Source organism: Pygocentrus nattereri, chromosome 10 (genome assembly GCF_015220715.1).
Source record: "Pygocentrus nattereri isolate fPygNat1 chromosome 10, fPygNat1.pri, whole genome shotgun sequence".
In the NCBI taxonomy this organism is placed as follows: Eukaryota; Metazoa; Chordata; class Actinopteri; order Characiformes; family Serrasalmidae; genus Pygocentrus; species Pygocentrus nattereri.
In genome coordinates this window covers 37447589-37470633 of record NC_051220.1, presented here as the reverse complement: position 1 = coordinate 37470633, position 23045 = coordinate 37447589, and the positions used below count along the sequence as shown (strand labels likewise).

The window sequence follows — 23045 nt, the reverse complement described above, 5'->3', positions numbered from 1 at the left end:
TTCCACTTTACCTTAAAAATAGGAACATACATCATCTAGAAGGTGAAGAATATTTAAAGCCCCATTTCATTTATTTCCAGTACCGCAGTCTGTGCAGACTGAGATATCCAAAAGAAATCCGAGTTAGAGTTTACATGCACTGAGAAGTCTGATTACTGAGCTAAAATCCAGCTCTCTTTATCAGATTTCTTATGAGGTTGGAATATGCTGTTTTCATGACCATTTGTAGGCATTCGTACTGGTGTGGATATGGGCATGGAGGTCAAGCTGTTGATATTGATATCAGTATCAAAGTGAAGATATGGGTATTAGTATTGGTGTAAATACTGGTATCGGTATTGGTATTGTTATCAAAATTTGTGTATTTTTGGTATTGGTGTCGAAGCCAGGCCACTGGTATTGGTCTTGAAAAGTCCAGGCGTCGTATTACAGAAACTTTTTATCTTTTTGTCTTAACGTAAGATCTGACAGGTCAAGATAGGATTTTTCAATAATTTATATTACAGAGGCAAATCTGATCTTGATTTAGGAATCTTATCTTACAGCATCTTTTCTTAAGTTAGAAGATCTTAACTTACTCGAAGTCGACAATCAGCTGTCTAATACCTAGTAACTGACCATACATGCACAGCTGAAACATAAACACATAATCAGAATAATCAAGCCAGTTATCCAGGCAGTTAGCTACCATCCATCCATCCATCCATCCATCCATACACCCATCCATCCATCCGTTTTCTAAGCCGCTTCTCCGTCAGGGTCGCGGGGCTGCTGGAGCCTAACCCAGCAGTCATCGGGCAGAAGGCAGGATACACCCTGGACAGGTCGCCAGTCCATCGCAGGGCAGACAGACAGACACAGACAGTCACTCCCACACTCACACCTAGGGGCAATTTAGCATGTCCAATTGGCCTGACTGCATGTCTTTGGACTATGGGAGGAAACCGGAGAACCTGGAGGAAACCCACGCAGATACGGGGAGAACATGCAAACTCCACACAGAGAGGACCCCGGTCACCCAGCTGGGGAATCGGACCCAGGCCCTCCTCGCTGTTAGCTACCATTACTGGTGTAAAAAAGGTCAAACTAAAGCACAATGAACTGAAAGTTAAGAATACTGTGTCAGAGCTCGTGTCTGCAGCGTGTGGGGTTTTAAAACGCTGTTAGAAAAAACCTTCACAAGTCAAAGCACAGTTTTCAGTGTAGATACATGCAACGTCATTATGCTATTTATAGTGAACTTTGCTCCCCGACGCTGCACAAAACATAAGAGACAGACAGTTAAAACTGAATTTAAGACTCCTCTGGGTTTTATTGTGAAGTTAGGACAGAGTTTAGGAGATTTTGTCCAGTTAGGATGTTTCTGTAATTCTGTTTTCTTATCTCGAGTTGAATTATGAACTTTAAAGTTGTCATGGTGACTAAGCAGATAAGATTTCAGAAGTTTCTGGAATATGGCCCCTGAATTAAAACCAGCCTTAGTTGGGTGTAAGATGTTGTGTTTTGGGCTGAATTCTTTAGTATGACATTTTCAGGAAAACAAGCATGTTGGAGTGAGAAAAGGTCAATTTTGATTTCAGGTTGACTTTAAATGTGGCCTGTTTATCTCTTCTTCCTGCTCATTGGCTTCAGCATCTCTGTCTGATTTCATGGTTTGGAGGAATCAGCTCTCATTCTGCGTGTCCTCCTCTATCATTCACCCGTGTTTGAAAAGTCTCTAATCAAGATGAATGGCCAATCACGGCAGCACCCACAAAAGCATCCATTTGGCTGCTGCACCACACGCTCATGAAAAGGGCCCGCATTATGGAATTTGTGTAGCTCCGAATTCCAGGCAGCTCTGAAATGACTCCTCTTTTTGTGAGATGCGTCAGTGTGTTGATATTTCAAAACCCCATCGATGGTGCGTGTACAACACGAGTGTGTACACAGCACGACAGTGTGTGCGGAGAGGCCGTCCTGGGTGCCGGAGAGACGGAGGAAAGCGCTGATAGTTTTGCTTCGCTTGACAGTCGAGGATATTGGATGTTCAAAGCTGTCATAGGTTTTTTCCCCCTTCCGTTTTCGCTCTCACCATCCGCAGCTGAAACCTTTCTCAGAAACAGGTTGACACCAGACCTCGAGAACACTTTACCGCTTTCCTGAGAGGCGTAGCTGTCTGGGCGCACTAAGAGAGACCGCCTTGTTTTAGGCCTGAGTGTTACACAAGTGTGTTTTGTTGTAAGGTATTAAACGCTCCACCGCAGGAAAGGCTTGAGTAGCTCCCTCTGCCCACAGGCTTGTCCTGCTGTTGGCTGGCCGGTACCCATCCCCTCACTGGGAGATTCAGTCATTTGTCTCACTTCAGTTTGATGCACACAGGGATTGTGGACTCTCTTTGTCTCTTTCTCTTTGTCTCTGTCTCTTGTCGCTCTCTCTGTCTCTCTCTGTCTGTTTTTGTCTTTTTCTTGTTTACTTATTCTCTGCCCTTGTCTCTCTCTCTTTCTCTCTCTCTCTCTCTCTCTCTGTTACTTACTTTCCCTTTTTCTCTTTCTCTCTATCCATCTCTCTAGCTCTGTATTTTTGTCTCTGTGTCTCTATCTCTCTTTTTATGTCTTTCTCTGGCTTGTTTACACTGTCTTTACACTGTCTACACTGTTTATCTATTCTCTCTTCTCTCTTTCCTTCTTTATTTGTTTCTTTGGTTTTGTTTATTTCTCTCATTTTGCATCTTGTTTCTGGTTGTCTCTGTATTCTCTCTCTTTCTCTCTCTCTCTCTCTCTCTCTCTCTCTCTCTCTCTCTCTCTCTCTCTGTGTATCTTTCTCTTGCTTGCTTACTTTCTCTCTACTCTGTTTTTGTTTCTTTCTTCTGCTTACTTTCTCTCTCTCTCTCTCTCTCTCTCTCTCTGCTACTTTCCTTTTGTGGCCCTCTTGTCTTTTTTTATCTCTATTTCTCTTACACTTCGCTCACTCTACTTCTTTTACCTCTTTTATTTCTCTGTTTTATTACTCACATCCTTTTTCTGTTCCTCTCTATTTCTATCGCTGCTTTTATTTCTCTTTGATTTTCTCTCTTTTTGTCTTTACCTCTATTTCTCTTTTCTTTTTATCTCTCCATCCCTCTGTGTTTGATTGCGTCTGTTTTTGTCTGTCTCTTTCTCTTTGTTTTTCTTTCTCTCTCTTATTGTGTCTCTCTTTCTCTTTCTCTGTATTAGTCTTTTCTTCTTTGTTTATCTCTGCTCCACTCTCTGTTGATCCGTCCGTTTTTGTCTGTCTCTCTTTCTTTGTTTTTCTTTCTCTGTGTCCTCTCTTCTGTTGCTATCTCTCTCTCTCTCTCTCTCTCTCTCTCCACACACACTCACACCCACACGCACACACACACACACGTGTGGGTGTGTGCATTTCTCTGTGTCGTGCTCTCGTTTTTTCTCACGTTTTTCCGAGATCGGCTGACAGAGATAAAGTGCTGTATATTGTGAATGACCCGTCTTTCTGAATCCCTCTTTTCTTACATCAAACATGCTGTCTGCTGAAGGCTTCAGTGCTAAATGCCTTTAGTACATTAAGTGCTGAAAATATTCTGCTCTGTAATTAATTTTTTCATCTTTGCTTTGTTTTCTATTCACTTTCTGTGTTCTACAATTGGACACTGTAGTGATGCAAGGTAATGATTTTAATGCTAGGCTAATGTCCACTTCTGTCGAGGCTTTCAATATTCCATATTTGTTTTAATGTATCCAAGTCAGATACATGACTTGGATTTCATTTATATTCCTCTTTTATAATTTGATGTCTAATGTAATGATCCTAGAAGTGTCATAATCCATATGCAAATTTTCAAATGTTAGGACCCAAATCAGAAGTGCATATGAGTTCCTAAATACATTATTTAAAGTGATTAGTATGAATTATTCAGTAGACTTAAATGGGTTCTTCAGCCAAACCACTGATATTCAATCTGGATATTCAAAGAGTGTGTAAGCATTAATTTATCAGTATCACAAATTATTCTAAACGTGTCCAACATCTCAAATTCAGTCTTTCAGATGTGATCTGTCTTTATTTCTCATTTTAATCTGTTTTTAAAAGGCAGAAAAAAAGAGAAAAAAATCTCAAAGCAAAGGGAGACACACGTCCATCAGATATGCCGTCAGAGTTTTCGCCTTTAATCATGCCGAAAGCTTGGAAGATGGAAGACCTGTGAAGTCGTACTGTGCTATTTTTCTGGGGCCTCCTGTTCTGACAGAGATGAACGATGCTGTATTTGTTGCAGCTGGTTTGTAACGTGTGTCGTTCACCCAAGAAGAGGGAAAGAAATGGAATAAAGCTGAGAGAAGGACTGAAAAATGGGGAATCCAAATAAACATTATCCATATGTGGCTGTTGTGATTGCCCATTTAAACGTGATTAAACTGGATTATGTGATTAAAGATAATTCAGATTGACCTTCTACATAAATAAGTCATTTTAAAGCCTTAAGGTTTTCCCAGTTTAGCTTATTTTTGTAGAATATTTGAAATGCCATGCACGGTTTGTTATGGTTAAGTCATGTTTTTTAAACTCTAATCACTCTATTAGACTTGAAAAAACTCAATAGATAGCTTTATTATTAATAATACTGATAACGACAGGCTTAGATCCTTGGTCTACGTAATATACCATCTGTATGTATGTTATTCCAAAAATATATTCTAGGTTTCCACATGCTTTTATACATCAAAAGACATTTTCTGATGGAGGCAGAATGTGATTAACCCTCAGTCTACACCGCATGAAGCATTTTCCGTCCAAAAGTGGACGTCTTCCTCACGTTTGTCTTTGAGAGCTTGTCTGGCTCTGTGAGTGGAGCTGGGAAATGAGTGAAATGAGCAGAATGAGCAGATGTGCTTCTGTATCACAGGACTAGCAGCCATTAGGCCCTGGATGATAAGACCAGAAGAAGAATCGACCTCTCCCTTCTTTCCTTCTTTTCGGTGCAGTCTGCCTCCAGCCTCCCCCCATAATTATGTGTCAGGGCTCGTTTGTGATGTGTTACACGCTTCTGTAATCAGACAGCCAGAGACGCAGGAGGGGTAATCAGAGCACATGTGTGTTTGTACATATATGAGTCTTTTTCTCAATATAGCCCCATATATGTCTGAGTGTATGGATATGCATATAAGCTCACATATTTGTGGATGTGTTTTTGTTTGTGTATTTAGTCAGGGAGGGTCTTCTTCAGAAAGAGAGGGATGGTACTCTAAGGGTCGACTGATATGTTTTTCTTGGCTACTTTCGATATCAACTTTTTTAATATGGGCCGTTTTCGATGTCAATATCACTATAAATTATTAGTGGACAAGAAAGTAGATGGTAGAACAAATAAACATGGCTTTTATTTTATTTTATTTACTTATTTTCCAGAAATTGGATGTTTATAGAGTGAAAATGTACAGAAACGCAGTTCCTATACCGATGTCGGCAACATGCAGCTCTGTTGCTGCCCTGTTGCAGCTCCACAGCAGAAGTAGATTTATAGGTAAATATAAAATAATCCATTGCAGTAAAACAAAGCTCTGCAGACAGTTTAACAATAAATGGTCTGAAATGCTTTATTTAATGTATAAATGCTAGTTCACCCTTTAACCCTGAAGGTTGGTGCTTAGACTGCTAATACTGAACGGAAAGGCAAAGATTTCAAACGAACATTGATGATTTGGGGATGAACTGACTTATTTTGCATTCATAAGCGCGCCAGCAGGTTTACTGACACCTTTAATCTGCAATGAGAAACTGTGAAACGCTACAAAGTCATGAGGTTGAAGTCAGCTTCTGATTCGTGAGCTCGAATTTTCCCCATTACACCTTAAATAGTGCAGCAGTTACATTCTGGCACCTTAGGTGTCATTTAAGGTGGAACGGGGAGATTCGAACAAGAAGCTGGAGAATGAGACACTGACTTCAGTCTTGTGAAAAAATCAAATATTGAGAGATATTTTACAAGAAAACATTCTATTTTTGGGGAAATGTTTCCTGCCAGAGATGCAAGAAAAGCTGAGCTAAAGCTTAAAGCAGAGCAAAGTCTACATTTTCATTTATATTATACACTCACTGGCCACTTTATTAGGTGCTAGTAAAAGGTTGGACCCCCTTTTGCCTTCAGAACTGCCTTAATTCTTCGTGGCACACTGTCAACAAGGTGTTGGAAACATTCCTCAGAGATTCTGGTTGGTTATTTGAGTTCCTGTTGCCTTTCTATCATCTGGAACCAGTCTGCCCATTCTCCTCTGACCTCTCACATCAACAAGGCATTTTTGTCCACACAACTGACCGCTCACTGGATATTTCCTCTTTTTCGGACCGTTCTCTGTAAACCCTAGAGATGGTTGTGTGTGAAAATCCCAGCAGATCAGCAGTTTCTGAAATACTCAGACCAGCCCGTCTGGTACCAACAACCACGCCACGTTCAAAGTCACTGAAATCCCCTTTCTTCCCCGTTCTGATGCTCGGCCTGCACTTCAGCAGGTTGTCTTGACCACCTCTACATGCCTAAATGCACTGAGCTGCAGCCATGTGATTGGCTGATTAACTATTTGTGTTAACAAGCAATTGAACAGGTGTATCTAATAAAGTGGCCGGTGAGTATATAATTCAGATTTTATGGTCAGTTCTGTGTCAGTTTTTAGACACATTTTGACCTATTTAGCTTTCTTCATGCCATTTCTTAAGACAAATTAGAGTTCTAATATTGGCTCTTCATTGCTACTCTCTGTTTTTATGTGCTACATGTTGTGCAGCAGCTCTTTAGAACATTACACTCTGATGTACCTAATAAAGTGGCTGGTGAGTGTATTTTTCGCCTGTATTATTGCATTTACACATACTGAGACATATTTACAGCCAAGATGGTAAAATGGACATGAAACGTTGTGGCTTCCAAGGTGGTTTCACTTTTTTTTTTGGTTCTTTTTTGGCACAGCTAGACACAATCAAAGGTGAACTTTCCTTAAATCATGTATAAAACCAGATTTAGTTTATGTTAACACCTTTAGACTGAAGCTGCATCACGAGTAGTAGTTTTCTGTTATTCGTATTTTTCTAACTTTATTTGGAAAGCAACAGAAAGAAAATGTACATTTCAAAAGAAGCCATGGTGTCTTAGAAATTTTGACGGGCAGTGTAAGTCGCCACCTGTGCCGGCCAAGATGGAGTATCTAAGTGGTGTTTTTATTACGCCACAAACTCAGGCTGACACCATGTAAATTAGTCATCAGTGAAAATTCACACTAGCCACTCTGCTTTCCCTTCACGCCTGCACGCCTTCACCCTCCTCTCTTCTCCATGCGTGGCCTTTCCCTGCCCTGTCACTGCTGGTTAGGGGAGCCATAGGTGAAGCCCCTCGATAACCTCACTAACATGTGCAACCAAAGCCCCACATGTGTCGGCTACTGAATATTTCACATCTCAGGTGTTTCCAGCATCCATGAATTATTGTAGGATTGAGCTCAAGACAGGGTAGAGCAGAAGCTCAGTTGTGCTGTTTGTGTTAGTAATCAGTTTGTTTGTTTCTGACCCAAAGAAAGGTTTAAATAAACCATGAAAGGGCAAGAAAGGAGAGAGGCATGAGATATACAGCTAAAATTCTTTTGATTGAAATGTCCACACGGCTAAAATGCTATTGTCATCATAACTCTGTTTTTACATTGTTTGCAAACATAAGCTGCCATTTACATTGTGTGGAAATTGCATGGTATATTGATAAGCTGGAATAGACCAAAGTTATTTGGGAAAAAAATCTTATTGCATTAAGTTAAGGAAAGTGCTTTCTTGCCCATTTAGGACAGGGGTGTAAATAAAAGTTATTCTTTAATTAAATGACCCTTATTAGTCCCACAACGGGGAAATTTCACCTCCGCATTTAACCCATCCGTGAAGTGAAACACCACATACACTCTAGTCAGCACACACACACACTAGGGGCAGTGAGCACACTTGCCCGGAGCGGTGGGCTGCCCAATCCGCAGCGCCCGGGGAGCAATTGGGGGTTAGGTGTCTTGCTCAAGGACACCTCAGTCATGTGCTGTCGGCTCTGGGGATCGAACCGGCAACCTTCCGGTCACGGGGCTGGTTCCCTAACCTCCAGCCCACGACTGCCCCAAATAATTTGTAATAAACCTACAAATATAGCAAATGAATGCTTGATATATTGGCTATATTACATATAGATAACTGTTAGGTCTCTTTAAATGTCCCCAGGATGCAGGTCTTTGAAACTTACCTGTGTGCTTGATCTAGACACATGACATCTTTTCTGCTGCAAGTTCATTCATTCATGGGACCAGTTTCTGAGCTGCTGAGTGTTCATAGTGTTCAGGGTGTTTATGTTGGCCGAACTGCAGCTGAAATGCAGCTAGTGTGTTTGGAGTAGGGTCTTAGTGCAAATTACGCTGCGAAATTGGCTAATATTAATAGAAAAGCTAGATAAATTTGAGGGCCGAATGGGATGCTACTATGGGCCTGATCTGGCCCGTGGGTGTTGTGTTTGACACGTGGGACTTGGCAGATGCAAGTTTTAGTCACAACAGTGATATGTCAACATAGATTTGTCTCTCTTTTGCCTTTTTTTTTTTTTTTTTTGCTTTTTTGTTGACGTAATACGATGTGTTCGTGGAGAACCATTGTATGCATCTGAATCAAGCACGTTCACAGCACTTGTTTTTCTCAGGGAAGGAGTCTCTAAAGGAGTGTGTGTACCTCTGTTTGGTGTTGAAGGTGAGGCTGTGTGCTGTTGGGGAAACTGAAAAAATGAGGCTAGTCCTTTATTTCCAGTGGCAGCAGTGTTATTCCACTGCTGCTAATCCTGCTTTGTAGTGAAATTTGTGCTGGAGAGAGAGGAGCCTGCAAGCACACAGTTACACAACCCTGCAGAAGCAGAACAGAGCCAATCCTTTTGTGACTGAGCAGGAGGAGAAACGGAAGGCAGTGTGTGGAGGAGGATTCGCCTGTTTCTGGCCCCAGCTCTACTTTCTGGGAGGCCCTAAATTATTCACATTTTTGCTATAGAGTACCTGGCCAAGCAGCTGATTTGCAGTATATTTCTGGTGAGCACAAATCTCACAATTGTCTGTCTAGGCTCCTGCTCTGGAGAAAATATGGCCTCATAGGAGCCAGTCTCTATAGCTGGCCTGAGAGAGGCAATGAATGAATGTTTGGATAAACATGTCAAATGTGTGATGTCTTGCTGCTAAAACACCGCAAAGTACATGAAGTACAGCTGTTGTAACTCTTCACATATCACAAATGTCTGTACATGCTTGCTAGAGCCAGGTCACACTAGGGGGATATTTTGCAGGGGTCTTAATTCTACCACTGTGTGGACTTTGTCGCCACCTAGTGGATTTTTATTTGTCCTTGTGCATGTTTACCGGAGAATGCAGAGGACATTTTAAGAGTGTATGAAATCCTCTGGTTGTTCTTTACATTTTCTGCTCTACATAAACAAACATAAAGTTCTGATTCAAGAGAGATTATTTTCAGAGCATTCATACCTTTTTTGTATTCTTCACAGCTGGATTTATGATTTCAACTTTATAGCATTTGCACCTCTCATTATTAGATTTTCATTGATCTTCGCAAAAATACGGTATTTTATTAGAGTCTGATAAATTGTCACCATGTTTAGCCTGGTACATTTCCATTTTTAAGTACATTTGTATCACTTTAAAAGTCTTTAAGCAAATACAGTCACTGGCCACTTTATTAGGTACTAGTAAAAGGTTGGACCCCCTTTTGCCTTCAGAACTGCCTTAATTCTTCGTGGCACACTCAACAAGGTGTTGGAAATGTTCCTCAGAGATTTTGGTTGGTTATTTGAGTTCCTGTTGCCTTTCTATCATCTGGAACCAGTCTGCCCATTCTCCTCTGACCTCTCACATCAACAAGGCATTTTCGTCCACACAACTGCCGCTCACTGGATGTTTCCTCTTTTTCGGACCGTTCTCTGTAAACCCTAGAGATGGTTGTTCGTGAAAATCCCAGCAGATCAGCAGTTTCTGAAATACTCAGACCAGCCCGTCTGGCACCAACAACCACGCCACGTTCAAAGTCACTTAAATCCCCTTTCTTCCCCGTTCTGATGCTCGGTCTGCACTTCAGCAAGTTGTCTTGACCACCTCTACATGTCTAAATGCACTGAGTTGCAGCCGTGTGATTGGCTGATTAACTATTTGTGTTAACAAGCAACTGAACAGGTGTATCTAATAAAGTGGCTGGTGAGTGTATAATTCAGATTTTATGGTCAGTTCTGTGTCAGTTTTTAGACACATTTTGACCTATTTAGCTTTCTTCATGCCATTTCTTAAGACAAATTAGAGTTCTAATATTGGCTCTTCATTGCTACTCTCTGTTTTTATGTGCTACGTGTTGTGCAGCAGCTCTTTAGAACATTACACTCTGATTCTCTCTGATTTACTCAGCTGTGTTCTCCCACTTCCATCGTAATTATAGTGGATTACATTTAAAGTTATATCAGCCTCATAAGATATGCACATGTCTTTGGTGGTGTGTCCAGTATCTACAGAATTTCTTTTCCTGAGAAAAGAAGAAAACCTCCATAGGCATCCACACTCGCATTCAGTGCTGTGCTGCTAGCTGCCCTTTACCTGCTGTTGCTGTTTCTGTAAACTCAGAAAGCGTGACATTTTGCTTGGTGTTAAGTTTAAACCCCAGTCCCTCTCAGAACTGTGGAGACTGAGGGCTTGTTTTTTATTTCTGCACAATAACTGAGACTCACTGCAGCTTAGAAAGGTGCAGCTACTGTTAGAGCTGAGTGCCAATGCACATCTCTGCTTTTTGTTTTCAGTCTCTGATGCTCATATTTGCACATTTTCATGACAGCGTCCTGATTTTTTAGAGAAATCAGAGAACACGAGGTGAACCTACAGGATTAAGAAAATGTTCTTGTCATTCTAAAGAACTTTAAGGTCCACGTTTCATTTTTTAACCTGAAAGGAGCCATTTCTTTTGGTTTCTGAAGTTAAAGTTAAGATTAGTTTTAGATTTTTTTATTTGCTATAGATATGTACATACTGTATATAATACACATGGCAGATATTGTTAGTACTTACTGGAACTTACATATTGTCACTGTTGTTATATTAGCTTTATTTATTTGTTTGTTTTAGTAAGTTTGTTTGTTTGTTTTAACTTCCATAAAAAGTTAAGAACGTTTTATGGATACACAAGGTTCTGCTCCAGCAGCAATATATAATAATATAATATGTCTGTATGTAATACATAATGCTGTTAGAGAGAGTGTTGTATCTCTAAAAAGGGAACTTTACAAGACGAGGACAAGTGTTCTCAATTTTGAATGGAAGTAAATGGAGAAATATTTTTTGGACCATTTATGTTGGTCCATTCATCAAAAACATTTGGTTCCACATAAAGGGAACCAAACTACCTTATGTTGAAAAAATAAAACAGCAAAAATATTGATTTGAGGTTTTGTCCTCATAGCAACAATATGAGATGTTATTATCGTAACACAGGCGTTTATATTTATATAATACAATGAGAAATTACAAATATGCACTTGTAGATAGTTTTAAACTGAAATACCAATATAATTTATGTATGGTTTCTGAGGTTAAGCTTGGGGTTAGGGTTAGACTTCAGACTGTATTCTTCATATCTATCCACATGTCCTGACACTGTATAAAAGCAGATGTGTGTGATTTGTGTACGTGTGATTTCAGGCTAGGGAACAGTTGAACAGTGGCCCTGCAGCAGCCGTGTCCTTGTCATTCTCTCTCGCTCTTTATCTATCGGCAAGTGCTGGGGAGACTGACAGTTTAATGAACATTGATTGGCTTTTTATGCCTGCTGTTTCCCTCATTATGGCAATGAGATGGACTTCTGTGGGCCCAGCCTGCCCTCTGAGCCGCGGGCATCATTACACAGCTTATCTCAGATACATCTTAATTAAGACGCCTGCTCCAACTCGATATTAAGAACATAACTAATAGATCTGTTTATCAGAGCAATGTCAGTGGGTGTGAATCCAAATGTGATAAAGCACTGTGCTTCTTATTCTTTTATCCTGACCAGGCCAGCAGCATCCGTCCGGGTTATACCTTTTTAACAGTACTGTACAGTATAGTTTATTCATTATTTTCACTAGGGCTGGCCCGGACAGTATTTCATAGCTTGTAACTTGTTTATATTGTCAAACGAGTACAAGAATGCATGTTCTCAGAATCACACCTAAAAACAATAATAACTCAAGCGTCTTTAGTTGCCTGTCTGGCTTAACAGATATCAGTGTTTCAGTCCATATCAGCTCCTGTAACCATCAAAACTAATCTTTGACCTGTTGCGAATCTATTTGTCATTCTACAGAAACATCCCTTTTTGTGTCCCTAGCGTTTACAGATATATTACACTTAAACACGGTAGGGTTACAATTTATATCTATTTTAAAATAAAACAGTACTGTTATTTTAACAGTTACACCTTCTTGAACCAGCAATTCAGCAAAATTGTTTTTTAAATCAATCATATAGAATTCCAAGCACCACAGAAGTGCTCGCCCTCACAGTCATCAAGGCCATATTTTGCAGAAATTGCATATTTTTTCTGCAATTTTAACTACAATAATATAATTTATACATGACTATTGAATGTATGAAGTAGAGGACATAAAGAAAACAAATGCCAAATAAATATTACAAAATCTATAATGAAAGTTGTTGTCCCCAGGAATCGTGTCACTGGTATTACCCCATATTTTCAGTGCCTTCACACTGTTCATCCCCCACACATTTATATTACACATGTGGTATTGTTGTGAACCCGTGGGAATAGAAGTAGGGAGGTGCTGTGTCCCTTCACTCTGTTCTCCTCCTACAGGGCCTGCTGTCAGTGTGTATGTGTGTGTGTGTGAGAGAGAGAGAGGGTGGACAACATAGACAGGCTGCTGACTGGCTATAGCTGCTAAAGGAGAACCCTTCACTGGCCACTTATTATATTTTAACATCTGGTATTTTAGCATGAATTGTTATGGCTGCATTGATTTACAAACTCAATAATGCAGTGGGTCCACCAGAGTAACAACATCAATACCAAACAAGGGTTAAACCTGACGATAAACCATATAAGTAGAAAAGAAAGGGGGAAAAAATATTCCCGCTTTTACATGACGGAGTGGAGTCAGAGGCAGCGTGGATGTGTGGTAGCTTCCACTTTTGCTGCACTTACATTGTACTGATGTGTTGCATCTGATGTGTATTAGGGTGTAAGGTCTGTCAAGCCTATGAGACGGTCCTAAGGATAAGGATCACCACTATACTTATTTGTAATGATTTATCAAGTGTTATGCGTACGTGGTATTCCAGAGTATATTTTTAAATCATTCCATAATTTAAAGTGCTCCTCTACTTGTGATTTCGTTCTTAGGCTGCTCTTTTAGCTCCAGTGGCTGTGTGATACGTAACACAGTTTGATGCCCTCTGAGACGAGGTGATGTGGATACCTGGCATAAATATATGAGGCATTCAAATAAACCTGTTAATGTATTTATTTTTGTTTTCCGTCTATGAAAACGGATGAAATGTTGTGCGGTTTAGGCTCCAATTTGTGGTGCTTAAAAGAAGACAAAGTTTCTGGATGCTGTGTAGAGAAGCCAACACCAACATACCACCAACATAAGTCAAATACTATTTAAAATATTCAGGCCAGCCCTAATTATCACAATATCAACCTTCAGTATACTGCTGAAACATAGAAATAAGGCCTCAAACCAATCACTTGATGTTTTGCTGTGTGCTGTGAGAATCCTGACCAATCACAGATATCATTGGGATGATGGGATAAGATAAGATGCGTTTATTGTCATTGCACAGTGTACATATGTGCCGTGGACCTATTTTTATTGGGGCCCTTCGGCCAGGTCATGTTTGTAAATGAGAACTGGTTCTCAAACATTTTACCTGGTAAAATAAAAGTATATAAAAAAAAAAAAAACATCGAAATTGAGCAGCAATCCAACGGCACTTCCTACATACAAAACAAGGCTAAAATATCTAAACATAAGGCTCAAATATATGAAGTGCAGATTTAAGGGGGAAAAAACAGTATCAAAAATCTTAAATATAAAGAAAAAGGACTATAAAACTATATATTCTAAAACAGTCAAGAGACAATAGACAGGTGAGGTAGCAGTCGTAGTTGCACATTCCTTGGACAGCTTATAGCGTTATATAATATTGCACATCTAAGAATTATTGCACAGAAAGAATACAGATTATAGATTATAGACTGCGCTCTCAAGAACAAATGAATAATAAGTAGAACAGAGGGGGAGTGGAACAGTGGAACAGTGTAAAGTGTCCTATGAAATCAGTGGCAGTAAAGAGCAGTAGTGGAGCACTGGAACAGTGTAAAGTGTCCTGTGAAATCAGTGGCAGTAAAGAGCAGTAGTGGAGCTCTGGAACAGTGTAAAGTGTCCTGTGAAATCAGTGTCAGTAAAGAGCAGTAGTGGAGCGCTGGAACAGTGTAAAGTGTCCTATGAAATCAGTGGCAGTAAAGAGCAGTAGTGGAGCACTGGAACAGTGTAAAGTGTCCTGTGAAATCAGTGGCAGTAAAGAGCAGTAGTGGAGCGCTGGAACAGGGTAAAGTGTCCTGTGAAATCAGTGCCAGTAAAGAGCAGTAGTGGAGCGCTGGAACAGGGTAAAGTGTCCTGTGAAATCAGTGGCAGTAAAGAGCAGTAGTGGAGCGCTGGAACAGTGTAAAGTGTCCTATGAAATCAGTGGCAGTAAAGAGCAGTAGTGGAGCGCTGGAACAGTGTAAAGTGTCCTATGAAATCAGTGGCAGTAAAGAGCAGTAGTGGAGCACTGGAACAGTGTAAAGTGTCCTGTGAAATCAGTGGCAGTAAAGAGCAGTAGTGGAGCGCTGGAACAGGGTAAAGTGTCCTGTGAAATCAGTGGCAGTAAAGAGCAGTAGTGGAGCGCTGGAACAGTGTAAAGTGTCCTGTGAAATCAGTGGCAGTAAAGAGCAGTAGTGGAGCGCTGGAACAGTGTAAAGTGTCCTGTGAAATCAGTGGCAGTAAAGAGCAGTAGTGGAGCGCTGGAACATTGTAAAGTGTCCTGTGAAATCAGTGGCAGTAAAGAGCAGTAGTGGAGCACTGGAACAGTGTAAAGTGTCCTGTGAAATCAGTGGCAGTAAAGAGCAGTAGTGGAGCGCTGGAACAGTGTAAAGTGTCCTGTGAAATCAGTGGCAGTAAAGAGCAGTAGTGGAGCGCTGGAACAGGGTAAAGTGTCCTATGAAATGAGTGCCAGTAAAGAGCAGTAGTGGAGCGCTGGAACAGGGTAAAGTGTCCTGTGAAATCAGTGGCAGTAAAGAGCAGTAGTGGAGCACTGGAACAGTGTAAAGTGTCCTGTGAAATCAGTGTCAGTAAAGAGCAGTAGTGGAGCTCTGGAACAGGGTAAAGTGTCCTATGAAATCAGTGGCAGTAAAGAGCAGTAGTGGAGCGCTGGAACAGTGTAAAGTGTCCTATGAAATCAGTGGCAGTAAAGAGCAGTAGTGGAGCGCTGGAACAGTGTAAAGTGTCCTGTGAAATCAGTGGCAGTAAAGAGCAGTAGTGGAGCTCTGGAACAGTGTAAAGTGTCCTATGAAATCAGTGCCAGTAAAGAGCAGTAGTGGAGCGCTGGAACAGGGTAAAGTGTCCTATGAAATCAGTGCCAGTAAAGAGCAGTAGTGGAGCGCTGGAACAGTGTAAAGTGTCCTATGAAATCAGTGGCAGTAAAGAGCAGTAGTGGAGCGCTGGAACAGGGTAAAGTGTCCTATGAAATCAGTGGCAGTAAAGAGCAGTAGTGGAGTACTGGAACAGGGTAAAGTGTCCTATGAAATCAGTGGCAGTAAAGAGCAGTAGTGGAGCGCTGGAACAGTGTAAAGTGTCCTATGAAATCAGTGGCAGTAAAGAGCAGTAGTGGAGCGCTGGAACAGTGTAAAGTGTCCTGTGAAATCAGTGGCAGTAAAGAGCAGTAGTGGAGTACTGGAACAGGGTAAAGTGTCCTATGAAATCAGTCCCAGTAAAGAGCAGTAGTGGTGTTCAGTTGGTTCTACTGAGCACAGTGTTCTATAGAATAAGTCCTTGTCAGTGTGTTTGGAAGTGTTCAGTTCCCGTACGGCTCTGGGGTAAAAGCTGTTTTTAAGTCTGTTTGTCCGGGATGGGATGGACCTAAAGCGTTTACCAGAGGGCAGCAGGTCGAACAGATGATGTCCCGGGTGAAATGTGTCCTTCAGGATGTTGGCTGCCCTGCTGAGGCAGCGGGAGCTGAACAGGTCCTCCATGCAGGACAGCGGGCAGCCGATGATCTTCTGGGCTGTATGACTCATGGCATTCACAAACGCATGCCTTTTTAGATAAAAAATAGATATCATATCAAGGGTGTACCAATGTGTTTGTGTCGCAATATGTAGGATGTATAATACAATTGCAAGACTAGATATTGTCCAGACTGTCCTTGTCATTGCAGCTCTACTGCGCATTATCTTTTGAGCTTTGCCCTTAATTTAAGCGCTGATGCTCAGATGTCTACCAGGGGTTTAATATCTGACAGAGCCAGTCGATTGCAATGGACACCACAAAAAATAGATAAAGAAAAAAGGGTTTTTGATTAAGCATTCCATCTATCCACTCATCAATTAGAGGAATGGAATGTCAATTAACTCCCTTTATTTATTGAATTATGCCTCTCCCAGAAGTGTTCCCCCCTTTTATGCAGCGCATTTGACTTTCATGAAATGTGTTTCATTCAGGCATGTGATTGGATAAGTTTTGTGTTCATTATTTACATGAGAAAACAAAAGCACAGTTTAATTAATGTACTGCAGCTTCGAAAAGGATAGGGGAGGAAAGAGGGGTGTTTGATCCAGCTACTGTAGAGCCACTCAGAAGTAAGAGAAGTGAGAAACGTGTGAGCTTGTGCTGCTTGTGATGCACCTGAGAAGTGGCACTGTTCTCAATTCAGATCACAACAGCAGTGTGTTAGAAGTGTTTATTGTTTGTTTTTTTAATGTGTGTGTTTCATACAGTCATTAGGACAATTATTTATGGAATTATATCTATTTTTGGGTCAATGATAATTACATAATTGTTTAAATGTGCTGATATTTAACCCCTGAAATGGCCAAAGTTTTACTACACACTTCTATAACCTAAGAACAGCTCATTTAGTTTGCATTGAAGTCTGCCCAAAATGTTTATTACACACTTCTATAGAATAAGAAAAGCTCAGCCATAATAATGGGTAGTATTAATTTATTAAGTCTGGGATTTTAAACGTTTGAAATATCCAGCATCGTTTTTAAGAACTGTTTGTGAAATGGACACTATTAGAAACAGGAGACGGAGCATGAAATGGACACAACAGCACAAAAGATTCTGCTTTTTAACAGAAAGTGTTATGATGTGACCAAATATCAACAAAAACCTGTCCCTTGACATACACTCACTGGCCACTTTATTAGGTACACTTTTTTTTTTTTTTTTTTCTTCAGTTTTTTTTCAGTTGCTTGTTAACACAAATAGCTAATCAGCCAATCACGTGGCTGCAGTGCAATACATTCAGGCATGTAGAGGTGGTCAAGACAACTTGCTGAAGTGCAGGCCGAGCATCAGAACGGGGAAGAAAGGGGATTTAAGGGACTTTGAACGTGGCGCGGTTGTTGGTGCCAGACGGGCTGGTCTGAGTATTTGAGATGAAGGTAAACGATAATCTCCACAGCACTCTTTCCCAAAAGGACCCCAGTTTGACACGCCTGTTTTAATGTGTCAGCTTCAGAAAACATTTACATGAAATATATCAGATACTGACGTCCCCGTATGTAATGTATACGGCATCTGCAAAACAACTTCAAGACTTTGAGAATGAGAAATATGTTTATTACATTATTATTATTATTATTATTATTATTATTATTATTATTATAGTATTGTGGGATGCAGTGTTGTGCTTGCGGCCTTTTTAGAGAAGCAGCATCCCTCCAGAAAGCTGTGAGTAAACGCTGTGGTTTCTCTAAGATGGCTGACAAGGTTGCTGTGTGGTGTGATTTTCTCTTTTTTTTTGGTCATGAAGCCCTCCCTCTGAGGCTGAGGCTCTCTCACTACCCCTGCTGAGGCAGGGTAGAAGCAGCTACCGCCACTCACACTCACACACTCATCCCTGCTGGCATGGATGTGTCTGCCAGCATCAGCCTGCTCCTCAATAACACTGATGCAAAACTGTTTTGATATGCTTTCACTCAGAGTTAATAGTGAGATACTGTCTAGAGGTCAGTGCTCTCCCTCCCTCGCTCACTCACTCTCTTTCTCTCTGCCTGTCTTTCTCCACTCTCTCTCCATTTCCCTGTCACTCAGACCCATCTCTCTCTCTCTCTCTCTCTCTCTCTCTCTCTCTCTCTCTCTCTCTTTCTCTATCTCTCTCTTACACACACTTCCTCTGTCTGTCTTTCTCTCGTGTTCTGTCAATCACCCACACCTTCTCTGCCTCTCTCTTTTTTTCTATCTCTCTCCTGTCTGTGCTGTTCTTCCTTCCTCTCTCTCTCTCTCTCTCTCTCTCTCTGCCTCTCTCTGCAGTAGACAGTGCTCTGTGTGGTAAGCAGGGTGTAAAATTAGAATTGGCGAAGCCCCAGGAATGACTGAAAAGCAACTAATCGCACATAATAACATATTGATCGCGGTGTAATTGTAGAGTTTGTCAGCGGTTTGTTGGCTTCAATATAGAGGGCGGGCATTTTCGGATGGAGTTTTCACAGCTGTGAGGACTAAATGAATATTTGTCTCTGCTGCCTTCATTCTGCTTTGTGACAAGTGTACAACTCCATTTGCTTTCCTTGTGTTTGTTCAATACAGTGATGTTACACTCGCTTTATTTGTTTTATTTAATCACTTTCATTCAGTGACGGATATTAGACATAATAGTTCAAGGCCTATAATTGCGTAAGTTTTTTGTGCTTTTGACTGACACCCAGGCTAAAAATCTTTTCCCTGTGCTTGCTAGGACTGCCTTGATGTCTTGATTTAATTCAAATACTTGATTAAAGAAAAATTGTTCATTAAAATTCACCTTCTCAGTGATTAGTTGCCAGTTTAGTTAAGCTTAGTTTTAGGTGGTTTTGCATTCTTTTAGGTGGTCATAGTGCTTGCTCTGGTGGTATACGCATGGAGGACGGTTTATTTTCCGCACGAGCAGCTCAACGTGCTCAGCAAACTGCATGTTGTGTGTTATCTTCTAACGAGGTTTTTCTCATCATGGAAGAGGACCATAGATAAATATCAAATTGGATTTGGGCTCCACGTGTGTGTGTTATCCCAGAATGGGTCTGTCTCTTGCTCACCAGTCATTTTTCCTCACCTCTCCACTTATAACTTCCAAAAAAACTCACAGATACTGTGGTGTAGCTTTGATCTGTGTTTCTTTTGTCTGCTATTTTTATTATTCACTTCTACCCCCTCCTAGTTCTGTGGAGTTGCAGCAGACATTTCATGCCTGGCTGGTTCCTCTAATACGTTCCTATGGAGCGTTTTGGTGCTATCTGGGTGTGGAGAGACAGGTGCGGAACCTTTCCCCTCCAGCCTGTCTCAGTCAGGCTTAGGTTCTGTGTGCCAGCATGCAGATGGACTCTACAGCTCTAAGAGTGGATCTGATCCCCCAACTGTCAAGGCCTTTAATAAGGACCAGTGAGGGTTCAGGACAGAGCTCAGAAACTAGGAGATGATGCCCTCATGGCAGCCTTGCACTCACTGCCTGCTGCAAGTTTCAGAAAAGCTGCCTTTCCTGGCTATGCTCAGTGTCAATGGTGTATAGCTCAGTGATGCCACATCTTATATACAACGTATGCCTCTAGCCACATGGTGCATTTCATAAAACTCATGCCACTGAATCACAACCACCACTTGGTTGTATTCAGGTGATCGTCAGCAGCTTAAAAAATTATCGCATGAACAATACGTAGAGTGCATAAAGGCATCTGAGAAAATATGTAGCTTATGCTAAAGCCTGGGCAATAAACATTTGTTTGTTCACGTTTGTTAACGTTAGTATAAATACAATAAACAACTAAACATTATAGAAGCATCTTCATGAATATGAGACAGGAGGGTTCATGGTTTCTGTTACAAGAAGTGCTCGTTATTGACACCAGCAGAAAAGACACATAACACAGCCAGAGATACACAGCAGGCAAGGTCACCAGCAGGCATAGCTCTTCAATCTGCAGTAGATGCAAACCCACTGTAACTAACCCCACTGCGCAACATAAACTAAACACATACACACACCTTTAAACCAAAGAACAACAACATTAACAACACAAACGTCAACAATTAACATCCCTTCTGTTACTGTGTTTACATTTACATTTATGGTATTTGGCAGATGCTCTTATCCAGAGAGACTTACAATTTGGTCCTTTTACACAGGTAGGTGAAGGTAGTGTTAGGAGTCTTGCCCAAGGACTCTGATTGGAATAGTATAGGGTGCTTACCCAGGCAGGGATTGAGCCCCAGTCTACAGCGTAGAAGGCAGGTGGTACCCATTACATCATACTAATAGTGTTAGCTTAACCATGTCCAATACCTGGTTTATCTGATCAGTCCTTCATTAAATTAAATCAGACGCTGCTGTTGGAATTAAAAAAATCTGTGTGATGGCTGGAGTATAATAGGAAGTGAAGAACCAAACCTGTTCATCTAACTGTGTTATTCTTTTTTTAAACAATAACAAAAATTTTGATAAAATGTACTGTATTTATGTTTACTTGTATTTATTTTAATGGTGTATAGTGTTTACTAGCAAAACACAATTGTTGCCAACAGTTTTCTTAGCTGCCTACATAATATATGGATATATAGGCCAATGACTTTCTGTAAAAATGAAATTGCTCAGCGCAAGGAAATGGACATTAAGCAGAATTTTGCAGAACAATGTTTAATGTTTTTTTTGATAGTTGTTAGTTTTTTTTGGCATGATCCACAGCATATTATGTCCATTTCATTGAAGTAATGTTTTACCATCTTGCCCAAAAAATATTAGTGTATGATTTACTTTGCTCTTTCCTGAAAAGTAAAGTAGTTTTTTGTAAAATGTCTCTCAGTGTCTGACTTTTTCTGTGGCTGAAGTCAGCTTCTCATTCTCCAGCTTCTTGTTTGTATTTTCCCCTTCCACCTTAAAAAGTGCTTGAGATGCCAGAATGTAACTGCTGTACCACTTTAGGTGGAACAGGAGAATTTGAAAAAAAGCTGGCGAAAGACAAGCTGACTTCAGCTTCGTGACTTTTTAGTGGTTGCCAGTTTCTCATTGCAGATTAAACATATCAGGAAACCAGCTGGAGTGATTATAAACGGGAATAGATCAGATTGTTTCTAAATTATTGATGTTTGTTGAATTTTTCTCTTTGTCTTTTTGTTGGCTGCTAGCCAGGCGAGACTGTTGTCTGCGTTGCTATGGTGAACAGCAGTGTGCGCACCAATCTTCAGGGTTAAAGGGTGAATTAGCAGTTCTACATTAACTCCAGCATTTAAGACCATTTATTGTTAAACTGTGTTGAACGATCAGCAGAGCTTTATTTTACTGTAAAGGAGGATTATTTTATTATTACCTACAAATCTGATTCTGCTGTGGAGCCGCAGCAGGGCAGTAAAAGAGCCGCTTATGTCTGACCCCTGGCATAACAAAAGGACATGGATGGACACTTACATTGTATGCACATGGCACACTGCTTGCAGGCTTGTTTTACTGCGTTCCTTGTGGTACGTCTGATGAAGTGTCTTGTTTTTACCATTTATTTTTACAGCTGTGTCAATGCAAATTCTTTGCTGTCATGTTTAAGCATGGAGTTTGTATAATGCTAAATGGGGTATGAACTTTAATTACTTGTTAGCTACATTAGTCTTGTAGCTCAAGTGCAGAACTAAAGAGGCAAAATCTGGACACCAAACTTCAGAAGTAATTGATGTTTGATTTTCACCTGGACTAAAAACAAAACTAAAAACCCACCGCTTCTGCCCACTGTGTCCACAGAGGCGTCCATCCTGAGCTACGACGGCAGTATGTACATGAAGGTTGTGATGCCCACGGTCATGCATACAGAGGCGGAGGACGTGTCTCTGCGCTTCATGTCCCAGAGAGCTTACGGCCTGCTGATGGCCACCACATCACGCGATTCGGCCGACACGCTGCGGCTGGAGCTTGACGGCAGCCGCGTCAAACTCACGGTCAACTTAGGTATCGTATACCAGCCCCTCTTTCAGGATGCAGTGTCTCCTCCTCTCTTTCTCTTTCTCTCTCTATCTGTCCTTCATTCTGTTTCTTTCCCCTCACACCCCATCACACCGCTCATCAATAAAAACTAAACGGAAAGTGTTTTTCGTAATTGTTATTTGTCTCACATGCATGGATTACACGATTAAAACTTCTTGCATTTGACTGATATTTGAAGAATGTGATGTTGTAGATTTTTCAAGTGCAGTTTTCTTACATTTCATGAACCTAACTCAAACGGTGAACTACTAATTAACATGTTTGGTCCATCTTTTGAACTTTTTTGACCATGGTCATTTTCATGGTTGTGAAGAACAGTAATATTTCTGAGACAGTCACACCACTAGTCGAATTTAAGCTAAATGTACAGAATAACTATCTGCCTATTTTATGAATAGCCTAATGATATTTAAAATTTCATATAGTACACATAAGTGTTGTGACTTTCTAATGATCAGTGTAGCACTATTTTTTCCTCATTTTTCCCAAAATCAGTAATACTCTTTCTCTCTTCTCATAAGTCTAAGTTTTTCTGTCTCCATCTGGTTCCAGTTGTATTTTGTTGTATTCTGTTGGTTGGTATTATTTTCTTTCCTTAAATCTGTCTTCTTTAAAGCATCTCTAGTTCTCAGATACACATTCTCCATGCTTTGTCAAAAGATGGTATTCACCCCTTCAAAGGCCTTTAGCCTGCGGCCCGGTCGGCAAACAGCCCGATAACAGAGCGCTCAGTCTGACCTGCAGCTGGTAGCACGTCACCGTCCT

The 23045-nt window shown here is 40.8% G+C and overlaps 1 protein-coding gene across 15 annotated transcripts in view; it reads left to right on the top strand.

The window, feature by feature from the left end:
- Positions 1-23045, top strand: part of nrxn3a (neurexin 3a) — a 483992-nt gene that overhangs the window by 149294 nt on the left and 311653 nt on the right. For all 15 annotated transcript variants that reach the window (XR_005130817.1, XR_005130816.1, XR_005130818.1 and 12 more), the window contains exon 10: positions 22041-22244. Coding sequence is in view for 12 of the 15 variants with exons in the window: in XM_037542000.1 (XP_037397897.1) it covers positions 22041-22244 (204 nt within the window). In the remaining 3 variants the exon portion in view is untranslated. The remainder of the gene's footprint in view (positions 1-22040; positions 22245-23045) is intronic.